General features: G+C 50.5%; 1 protein-coding gene across 2 annotated transcripts in view; it reads right to left on the reverse strand.

Moving 5' to 3' along the window:
- The window catches only part of PDE8A (phosphodiesterase 8A), a 152,004-nt gene extending 143,276 nt beyond the window's left edge, over positions 1–8,728 (reverse strand). Inside the window, exon 1 of one of the 2 annotated variants that reach the window (XM_055326230.1) lies at positions 8,268–8,728. In XM_055326230.1, the coding sequence (XP_055182205.1) occupies positions 8,268–8,465 (198 nt within the window). In that variant the 5' untranslated portion in view covers positions 8,466–8,728. The remainder of the gene's footprint in view (positions 1–8,267) is intronic. The other variant, XM_055326229.1, reaches the window with a different exon arrangement.
- Between the last annotated feature and the right edge of the window lie 2,813 nt (positions 8,729–11,541).

Below are 11,541 nucleotides of genomic sequence, written 5' to 3' on the forward strand. Positions count from 1 at the left end.
AAAATACTGTCAAACTTTTAACTGTCTGCCAATTCTTGGGTGTAAAATGTTATTTCATTGTGGCTTTAATCTGCATTTCCCCAATGAGGTCAAACATCTTTTCATGTGTGTTTATCAGCAATTTGGTTTGCTCTTAAATAACAGGCTGGTCTGTGTCTTTATTTTTCAACAAGGCTGTCTTTTTCTTAATTGAAGTACAGGAGTTCTATATATATTCTGGATACTAATCCTTTATTGGTATTATGTGTTACAAATTTTCTCTTCCAGATTATGGCTTTCCTTCCTTTTCATCTCTTAAGATGAGAAGCACTTTAAGGTAGTTGAATTTGTCAACCCTTTCCTTTATGGCAAATGGTTTGGGTAACTTGTTTAATAAGCCCTTCCTTGCCCAGGGGTCATGAAAGGATTTATATTTCCTTTTAAGAAAAAAGTGCTATAAACTTCAAAGAGGAAGTTACATAGTAATCAATAAGCACATAAAAAGTACTCAAAATTATTCGCCATGGAGGAAATGCAAGTCAAAACCACAACGAGAAACCACTACACATCCACCAGGATGGCTAAAATTAGGAAATTGATAACACCAAACAGTGGCAAGGATGTGGAGCCCCTGGACTTTAATTATACATTGTTGGCAGGAGTGTGAAATTGTAGAACCAAGCCAGAAAAGGTCAGGCAGCTTCTGATAAAGCTAACCATACAACTATCCTGTGATCCAGCAACTCCAGTTGGTATTTTCCTCAGAGAAATGAAAGCATACATCCACAAAATAATTTATACTAGAATATTCATAGCAGCTTTATTCTTAATAGCCAAAAATTAGGAAGAGCCCTGTTGTTATCCATCAATAAGAGAATGAAGAGGTGGACTGGGTTCTAGTCATAACAACACAATGCTACTTAGCAAGAAAAAGAACACACAACTAGCGTGTGCAACATAGATCACAAAAATACTGCGCTGAGTACAAGGAGCCTTATACAAAAGAATATATATTTTAAGATTCTATTTACATGAAGCCTAGAATAGGCAAAAATAATTTATAATGGATAAAAATCACAACAGTGGTTGCTGGCAGGTGGGGTGAGAAATGAGGAAGGAGCACACAGAACTTTCTACTGGCAGACAGTAATATTCTGTATCTTGGCAGAGATTTGCATCTAGATGGTATATACATTTGTCAAACAAAAAGGAAACAAATTTTGAGTTCTAGTAAGTGATATGCATACTGAAGCCAGGGGCTAAGTACACTGATGTGTGGAACTTAACACATGCAAAAATAAAACACTGATGGACAATGGGATAGAAAGAGGTCATAAACCACAGATGGGAAAATGTTAATACAAAATCTAGGTAAGAGGTAGAGGGGTACACATTCTTTTAGCTTTATCATATGCTTGAAACTTTTCACAATATTTCACAAGACAAAGCACATTATCAAAAGGAAGAGATTGGCTTTAAAAAAATAAGCAGTGGGGATCCCTGGGTGGCGCAGCGGTTTGGCGCCTGCCTTTGGCCCAGGGCGCGATCCTGGAGACCCGGGATCGAATCCCACGTCAGGCTCCTGGTGCATGGAGCCTGCTTCTCCCTCTGCCTGTGTCTCTGCCTCTCTCTCTCTCTCTGTATGACTATCGTAAATAAATTAAAAAAAAAATAAAAATAAAAATAAAAATAAAAATAAAAAAATAAGCAGATATATTTGAGCAAAGTTTGCCTTTGAGAGAAGTGACTGAAAAAGAAAGTTCAATCTTTACACAAGCTAGTGCCCTAGAGTTTGCAAAAAATGCTTTTACACAGATTATTTTAAGTGATCCTCACCAAAACCTGAGGATTCTGGTCTCATTTTATGCTTGAAAAAACTGGGGTTTGGAATTGGCAAATCTCACACAGCCGGTGTCTGACAGAGCTGGATCTAAATTGAATGTCTCTGGCTCTTCTGTGTTCTTTCAAACACATCCCACTGGGGAGCTACCATCACCTCCAAGTGGTAGAAGGCAACAGGGAAACTGCACCACTAGCTCTCTGGGCCATCCCACCTGCAGAGTGAGAGGAGCAAAGTAGCTACTGTCACCAGACACATGTGACAGACACAACCGACAATGAAAAAGCATGAATTCAACAGAGCCAAGGTCTACTTCAAACCCATTCAGCACAAAAGTGCTGGCAAGCCTAATTCCCTGAGTTTTTTGAAGCCATCTTCAAAGTTTAGGGGAATCTGTGACATCCTTCCTGTCTGCGTGGATGCATAAACTGCATACGATGCCTGTAGCTAAGAAACTGCAATACAAAACTTGTCAAAACACTTCTCGGACAAGATATTCCACCACTCTTCTTACCAGAGCAGAACAAAAGTAGAACAGAAGGAGGGGACCCAGGAACATTGCTCAACCCAAACACGGCCAGAATTGAAGGCAAAAGCTTTAGCAATCACCCACACATTAATCACTAGCTTCAGGGTATTTTGGCTTTTTGTTAACTCATATCCAACACACCCCAACAATTTTTGTTAAATTTAAACAAGGTGAGATGGACCCATGGAACATGAATACAAGCCCTTTCAGCCTTAGAGACTGGTGTATTTATCCAAACATTCACTCATTGTGCTAACTACTTTGGGAACTGGAATGAATCTAGGACACCATCCTTGTCCTCAAGAGGCCTATCATCCCGCAGGAGGCTCAAGGCAGATTTCCCAGGCCTGCAGGGGCTCCAGGGGGAAGAGCCTAAGAGCAGAGAATGGAGAGTGCAAGTACAACCAGGAGTTCTAGAAAGATTTGGGCTGGGCCTTGATGATGTGTACTTGCAGAGTTGGGGGTAGGTGTGCTATGTTCTGAGCAAAGGCTGATGGAAAGAACTAGCTCCAATGGGGCTGCTGGCTCAGGAAGTCTACCTGAAGCCTGACCAGGAAGAAGGGAGACCAAAGAGGACTCCAGAAGGATGCCTGCCAACTCATGTCAGAGAGCAAAGAGAATAAATGAGAGGGCCTCACAAATGCCTGACTTCAGTCCACTGGGGCAGGGCCAAATAGGGCTGCAACTCTCAAAAACTAGGGAACCTATGGCAGGGCTGGGGCCAATTTTCCCAGCAAGTCATGACTTAAAATCCAGAGAATGTGGATTCAGGATGCCTGCTCAAAAGCCAGGTGGACCTGTGACATCTGCAACCTAGCAGAGAGCCAGAGGACGGAGAAATATAAAGGAGACGGGTTAACAGAGACAGCCCAGGAGCAATGGATTTGAATAGCGGCTTAACTGCATGAGCGTGGGTGAGTTTCTAACCTACCACGCCTTATCTGCAAAATGGAAATGACACTAGTCATCTCACGGGGTTGCAAGGATTACATGAGATAACATCTGTAAGACATTCAGCACAGTGCCTGTATCATCAGAAGCATCCAAGAAATGGTGCATATCATGAATACGAATAGTCTACACTCTCCAGGAACTTCTAAGTCCAGTGCCTCCTATCACCTCATTTTATTGAGAAACCAGGCTAAAGCCACTGACCTTGGACAAGATCAAGGGATTACTCATGTCCTAAGCAACTTTGCCCTCTGTTCTTGGATTTTTAATTTTTAAAAAGTTCTGTCCTTTAAGACATTTTAGTTTATTCTGAGACATCTGCCTCACCCTGTAGACTCAATCATGAAACTTCCCCTATTAAAGAGCCCATCCCAATTGGGCAAGCTGTACTAAAGGGGGGGGAGGGGGAGCCAGTGTTATAATCCATTTAACAGGGAACATTTGTGCCAAAACGGACTACAGGCCTCATCCAAACTCTCACTTCAGCAAGAAGGGTTGGGCTAGCCCAGCACAGGTCTGCACTAATAGAGTCGTAACATTCAAAACATCTACCTTAAGAACCACACTTCATATTAGGGTGGTAATGATACTAAATATCAAAATAATAAGGAATATAAATGTAAAATATTTTATATGTATAATAAGAATTCAAGAAAATATAAAAAGCAGTATCTACAAAGATAAATTATAGTCACATGTTTCAGGAATATAAAGTTAGGTCTCATTCTGTCAACTACATTTTCAGAAGGAAACTTTCAATAATTCCATAATCTACCCAGAGTCAATTACCCCTAGTAGGGGGGAAAAATCAGGCAGGTCTCACAAAGAGAAATTTGCTTCACTTAAGGAAAATATAAAAATTTGATGAACGCACTCTGTACATCAAGAGCAAGCAGAAATTTTATTCCATAGCTGAGAAACTACTAAACTTTGGGGGACACTAAGCTGGTTTGGCCAGTTTTGAGGAGGAAGAGAAGGAGAAGGTGGTAAAAAAAAGACAAAATTGTGGGAAGGAGGAGAAAATGACAGAAGCGAAGACTAAAGACAGAATGGCAAGTCTGTGTGAGGGGATTCTGAGCTCTAAGGCCAGGGATCCTGGGTGAGAGGTGAGTGTGTGACCAGCTATTATCTGCCACCTGTTGTGCACTGCCCATCCAGCTGCTCTAATCCCTCCATCTTTGAAGGGAAATCTACTCTGCTCACCAGGGTGGAACTATATTATTCCCTGGTATAAATGCTCTGAAAGAGCAATAACCAGAGAGTTCCACAAAACCAGATCTATATCCTCCAGCCTCTACTCTAGTTAAAACTGGTTTCTATTTCCTTTCTATGGGCTGGGTGGATTTTCCACTTCTCCAGCCTGGTTCACGGAATTCTCTAATTCGACAGATGCCTGTAGAAGGCCCACTATGGGGGCGTGGGGGAGGAGGATACAGCAGTGAAAAAAACAGACATGACTGCCACCCTCATGGAGCTGTTTAATGACAAAGGGGGGGGCGGTGGATCATAGCAGTGTACCAGGTGTTTGCAAAGGGGGGGGGGGCGGAGACAGGCTCTCTTCTGACACTCCTCCCTCCACACTCAAATCTTTCAAGGGCAACTCAAGTCTGAGCCAAAGAAAGGGAAGACCAAGTAAATCCAAAGACTGGCAAGAAAATAGTGAAATGTTGCAGTTAAAGCTCAAGCTGATTAAAAACAAAACAAAACTGTAAGTGTTCAAACTGAACACAGCATTCATTATCTGTAACCACATAGACTATAACTCCTGAAATGAATAAACAGAACGTTTTTAGTAATACTTAAATAAGTTCATATAAGATGACCCAGCCTAATGTATTACAAGATCCTGAAGTACCTTTGGAATCATTAAGAAACAAATTACATTTATTGTGTTACACTGTTAAGTATATTTCTTGTACTTTGAATATTGGTATCTTTTGTTAGGAATCATGTCCTAAAATGTGGTCTAAGACCTAACTCAATAAAAAGGCTCTATAATCCAACACATTTGAGAAATGCTGCACACTCTAAACAGCATTTGGAGATTGACAGTATACTTAAACATATTAAATTTTCTGACAAATCCGGAATAAAAGAAATCTGCCAAACTTAGTCTGAGCCAGTATTTCCCAAATATATTTTGACATGGCTCCTTTCTTCACTTAATAATCAACAAATTGCTTCAGGGAACACATGTGAGATACACTTCAGCATAGGCTACACACTACTTAATCTAAAAATGCAATTATCCATCTACCAAGCATTTTGATTAACTAGTGTTTTCTATATGTACTACTGAAATTCAAAAACTTCCCCAAACTATTTTTGAAATTCACTCAGTGATATGCAATTTACTTATTTTTAGGAGGAAATTTTTTTTAAGATTTTATTTATTTATTTGAGAGAGAAAGAGCACAAGCAAGGGAAGGGGCAGGAGAAGCAGACTCCCTGCTAAGCAGGCAGCCTGAAGTGGGGGTTCGATCCCAGGACCCTGGGATCATGACCCGAGCTGAAGGCAGACACTTAACTGACTGAGCCACCCAGGTGCCCCAAGACATATTTTTTATAAACTAAAACTGGACCTTGGTATATTAATACAACAGAATTCAAATTAATTGTATTATAATTTGATTTTGCTAAATTACTGGAAGTTTATCTTCTCTAAACATGCACTTTTAGATTTCTAGAGTGTATGTGATAATTTTAAAAGATTCATTCTCTTGGGGCACCTGGCTGGCTAAGTTGCTGGAACATGCAGCTCTTGATCTAGAGGTTGCAAGCTGGATCCCATTTTGGGTGTACAGATTTCTTAAAAATAAAATCTTTATGGGCAGCCCGGGTGGCTCAGTGGTTTGGCGCCGCCTTCAGCCCAGAGCCTGGTCCTGGAGACCGGGGATGGAGTCCCACGTCAGGCTCCCTGCATGGAGCCTGCTTCTCCCTCTGCCTGTGTCTCTGCCTCTCTCTCTCTTTCTGTCTCTCACGAATAAATAAAATCTTTAAAAATAAATAAAATCTTAAAAAAATAATAGATTCCTTCCCTTAAAGAAAAAATAACAATCTAAAAAACATGCTGATATTTACCTCTGCCCTGTTACCTGAAATGCCTACATACAAACTGCTGTAGCTGAGATGTGGTTATCAACATGTACAGTTTGTGACTAACAAGCATTTCTGTGGTTGTGGTGTTGTTACTTATAATTTGACTCCTCCTTTGGAAATACTAATGCTACCTTAAAGCCTATACGGGAGGTTTTATGGAATAAAATTCCAGCGACTGAAAGTTTCATCATTCAGTTAACAATAAAGAACCAAATTCGGCAAATATTTATTTAGGACCTACTATATGTATGCATGCCATTGGCTTAAGCACTGTAAATGACAAATGTATTTTTCTGGGCCCCAACTCAAGACAACAGTCTGACAATGGGACAGAATACGTTAAGAATCCTAAACACTCAGGAGCCCTACAGACACTGTGGAGAGCAGAAGAACAAGCTGCTGCAGTGGAGACGCTTATAAGACACGCAGGTGAATTTTAGGACAACCACAACCCCACAAAAAGTCAAGACACAGGGCCTCTTTCCAAAAGGGCTTATTTGGCGGCCTAAAAGTTCATTATCAGTTAATGCAAGATTTCCAAGCGTTATTCCAATGTTAACACTTGCATATTCAACTTCACCTGTGTAATGCTTTTTATAAGCCAATTAGGATTAACGTCCAAGCATTACACTGACATGAGGAGCAACTTGGGTCAACAGCCTAAAACCATTGTAGGTGTCTTCAAGAATCCATAGAAGGGATCCAACTTCTGATAATCAAAGCAAAGTCAGACTTCCACCTAGGATATGTATGGGAGGGGTGGGAAGTCACTTCATCTGGGTTACGCAACACCGAGAAAGACTTTTCACTTTCGGTCAGAAAAAGCTCCAGGGCCGACTGCTAGAAATCTAACAGAGAGAGAGTGAACAGACGGTATCAAAGTTGGGCGGTCTAGCAATCCCCAGAAAACCCAGACAATTTTGCAAATGACTTTCTAAAAAAGAGAAAGAGAGAGAGAGAGAGAGAGAGAGAGAGACAGCAAGGAGAGAGGGATGATCAGTGATCTGAGGCCAGGCACACCAGAACTGTTTTTCTAGTTTAATAAGACATGAACGCATGCATTCCAGCTCTACGATTTCGAACCAGAGGACTGGGAAGCCGTTAATGTGTGCCTTAAAGAACATCGTTCCTCCCCACCACCACCCCACCTTTTTTTTTTTTTTTCCTTTTCCATTATCTTTCCTTTGGGAAATCGTACGGAAGACTAAGCTTAGAAACTTGGACGAAACATACGCAGAGGCGCCGCGCGCTGGAGAAGACACACAGTGGTGGAAAAACAGCCACGAAACGTCCCGGTCGGACTACTTAATAAAAAATTAACCTCGTTCTGCTGAATGCTTCCAACACCGCGTTTCCCATAGTGTTTTCTCATTACGTGCGCTTTAAACGCGACACATACGCTAATGACCGTGAGCCTCAGACACATGTGCAATCAATGCAGCCGAGCTGGTGCTGCCTTCCGACTGCGGTTTAACAGCCCCGGAGAAAGCGGCGGTCTGCAGCCGCGGGCATGTGCAGAGCTCACGCGGGGAAAACAAAGCAGGGTGGCGGGACCAGCGCCGCGGCTTCGCGGGGAGAAGCCTCCGCTTCCAGCACGAGAACCCACAGAACAAAGTTCACGCGGCTCCAACGTGTCGGGGGCGCGCCGCAACCCCACCCCCGCCCCCGCCCCCGCCCCCGCCGGGGGCTTTCCCGCTCCGGGGCCGGGACGCGCTCACGGCGGGCCCCGCAGCCGAGACGTCGGAGGGCCCCCGGCAGCGCCGCCGCGGCCCCGAGGGCGTCCGGCTCGCAGCCCCACCGAGGGGGGTGGGAGGACGCGCCGCTCCGGTGCCCGCCCGCCAGAGTCACCCGGAGCCGGGCGCCCCTTACCTTCCTGCCGCTGCCGTCGCGAGGCTCGGGCTCCGCGAGGCCGGCGCCGCGGGCCCGGGGCGAGGCGGTGGTCTTCGGGCCGGCGGGCGGCGGCGGCGGCGGCGGCGGCGCGGCGGCGGCCGGCGCGTCCTCGGCCTCCTTGCCGCCGTGGTACACCGCCCGGCCCTCGGAAATGTGGATGCTCGGGGCGCAGCCCATGCTGGCGGCGGCGCGGCGGACACGCTGGCGGGCAGCCGCGATCCGGTCAGCAAACGGCCCGCCCGGCGCCTCGGGGCCGCCACGGGCGCCGTGTCATCGCCGCCTGGGCGGGCGGGCGGGCGGCGGCGGCGAGCGCGGGTCTCGCGTCAGGAAGTGCGGCCGCCCCTTTTATCGCGGTGCGGGCGCGGCGGCGGCGGCGGCGGCGGCGGCGGCGGCGCTGGGGAGGGGGCGCTGGGGCGGGAGGCGCGCCGCTGCCGCCCCTCCGAACATGCCCTTCCTGAGGCGGGAGCCGCCGGCCGCCTCCCTCACATCGCCGCGCTCGCCTGGCCGCGCCGCGCTTCCGGGGAATTTCGGGGGAGGAGATTTGCGCTCTCCCAACCCGGGCGCGGGCGAGTCCTCGCCGCGCGAGCGACGCCGCCCTGGCCGCGGGGCGGCGCGACCCCCCCGCCCGCCGCCCGGGGGGAGGTGCGCTCCCCGCCGCGCCCGCCGCCGCCGCCGCCGCCTCCCCGGGCCCGCAGCCCGCAGCCCGCGCCTCTCAGCCCGCTGGGCCGCCGCCCCGCGAAGAAACGCCCCTGGCCCGAGCGCCGGCGGCGGGGAAGGCTGGCCTAGACGCTCCGGCCTTGGGGGGAGGCGGTCGAAGGACGCCGGTTGGGGCGGCGAGGCCGCGGCCGGCGGGGGGGGGGGCGGCGGGACGGAGCGGCGGGCTCTGGCCGGGTCTGGGGCCGCGCCGTCGAGAAACGCAGCGCGGCTGCGCTCACCGGGGAGCTGTTAGCGACGCGGCTCCGGCTCCGGGCTCCCGGCCGGGTCTTGCGCGCGGCACGCCGCGCCCAGCCCCCAGCGGTGACCTCCAGCGGGTGCTGGCGTCAATGCAAAGCAGCTGGGGCGCCCGCCGCCACCTCCCGGCGCCGCCGGAGACCGGGCATGCGCGGCCACGACGGGAAGGGGACGCGCGGCCTCGCCGCCCCGAGGACGGAATGGACTCGCCCAGGGACGCACGGCCGCCTCGGGCTTGAGCCCACCGTCGTCCGGGCCGCTCGGTTCGAATCCTGGCTCCGTCCTTTAGCAGCTGCGGGACTTCGGGCGGGTCACTGCCGCTGAGCGTTCATGAGCGAGGCGGGCGGGGGGACCCCCGTTTGGGTGCTGGGGGTGGGGGAGGGGAGGCGCTCGGGGTCCGGACGTTGCCGCAGCGCCCCGTGCGCCCCCTCGCGCGCGGCGACTTGGAAGGCCAACGCCAGGCTGCGCGGGCGACCCGGAGGCGGCGGCACTGAAAAGCCCCGTTTCCAGGCAGGCGCGGGGAGGACGGGGGGCGCGCTGTCCTGTTCTCACCTGGCGCCCGAGACCCCGAGGCTCTTAGCTGCGGCCGCCACGCCGCGGCCGCCGAGCAAGGTGTGGCCCGTGGGGCTGCCGGGCGCGCTGTCAGAACCGCACACCGCCCCACGCGCGCGCACACCAGCCCGCTGTGTGACCTTGGGCGGGCCACGTAACCTCTCTGTGCCCGAGGCTCCAGCCCCAGCCTTAAGGAGGACGACGCCCCTGGGTGACCACCGCCGGCCCCCCGAGCGGCCCACCTCGGGCCTGCCCCCAGTCCCACCCTCCTTGCGACTCCCGGGGGCCGATCCCCCCCTTTCCTCTGCGGCCGTCCACACCTTTCCTAAAGCGGCCCCGCAGCGACCCTGAGATGCCGCCGCTCGCGCCTCGGGCCGGCGACTGTGAAGCCCCGGAGGCGTATTCCGGACTGGAGTCCCTGCCCTGGCGCTGGGGCAGCGGGACTGGCTCAGGTGCCGGGTCCCCTGCGCCGCCCGAGCACCAGGACGCCGGGACACCGGAGATCCGCAGCCTCCCGGGCCCGAGGTGCCCACCGGGCGGTGTCCGACGGCGGCGGAGCCCAAAAGCGGGGAAACCCGAGAGTGGCTTGGTGCTCTAGCCCTCTCTACCAGCCGGGCTGGCCCAAACCACTGGCACGTGACTCCATTATCAGGTTCAAGCACGTTAAGCAGTAATTATATTTATGCCTTCCTACCTTGTAAAAGTACCACCGGCTCAATGAAGAGGTCTTGAAACACACAGGAAAAGATGCTTATTATCATCACCCGTTATTCCACCTATATAGCAGAGGGCTTTCTGCCTTTGTTCTGCAGATTTTAGAAGGTAATTTTCAGGACAGAATCTAGACCCTTCTAAATAAAGGGTTATTCATGAAGAAAAATGCTTTGAACCACCAGAGTGCATGAAAGTCCACCGGGTGCCCTCTGTCCTCCCTGCCTGGCCTAGAAGTCAGGCCTTGACGACTCTGGTACTGACCTTGCCTTCTCCAACCCCCGGCTGTTCCCTCATTGGTCCCTCCCTCCCTCAGGAGGCAGGCAGCATGTCTGTGTCCTGGCCTATCCTTGGAAATCCTTGAACCCTGTGCTAATTAGGGAGTGGGCTGCTCTTCCCTCTTCCCACCGTGCTGGCTCTCCCTGGCTCCCTGTGCCCTGGCAAGCTGGTCTTTCACCCTCTCTGTTCCCAGAGACCTGCTGGAGAGGAGCACTCACTCATTTCCAGCTCTGCAATTTGGGGACCCTAGACTTAAGAGACCCTAAAGCTAAAAAGGATGCAAGAGCAGACAGGAAAGGAGTCATCTGGGGTCACAGCAAGCCCCACTCACTTTTTTCCATGCTCAGGAACTCAGCCTGGGGTGCTCTAAGAAGTTACAACCCACCCCCCTCAGCTTCAAGCCCCTAACATCAATTCTACCCTGCCTCCACCTTCCCCAGCCATAAGCTGCACCCTAAGGTCCCTGAACACTTCACCCTACAAAGCCCCTTTCCCCAGGCCTCCATGACAGTGGACAGAAAAGGGACACATTGATGGAAGTAACCCAAACGTCATTGGCATGTGCCACCCACTAGTTCACCCAGGACTCCCAGGCCCCTGCAAAGAATCCTGCCATTTGGGGGGTGCCTAAGGAGCTCACGAACAATCCCCACCCTGCTGGAGGAGAGGCACTCCCCACCATGCCAGCCAGGTGGACACCTCCAAGGTCTACGTGCAGTAGAACACACTCCACCCCCAGACCCAATCCATTCTACCCAGT

This window comes from Nyctereutes procyonoides, unplaced genomic scaffold, assembly GCF_905146905.1.
Source record: "Nyctereutes procyonoides isolate TBG_1078 unplaced genomic scaffold, NYPRO_anot_genome, whole genome shotgun sequence".
Classification (NCBI taxonomy): Eukaryota; Metazoa; Chordata; class Mammalia; order Carnivora; family Canidae; genus Nyctereutes; species Nyctereutes procyonoides.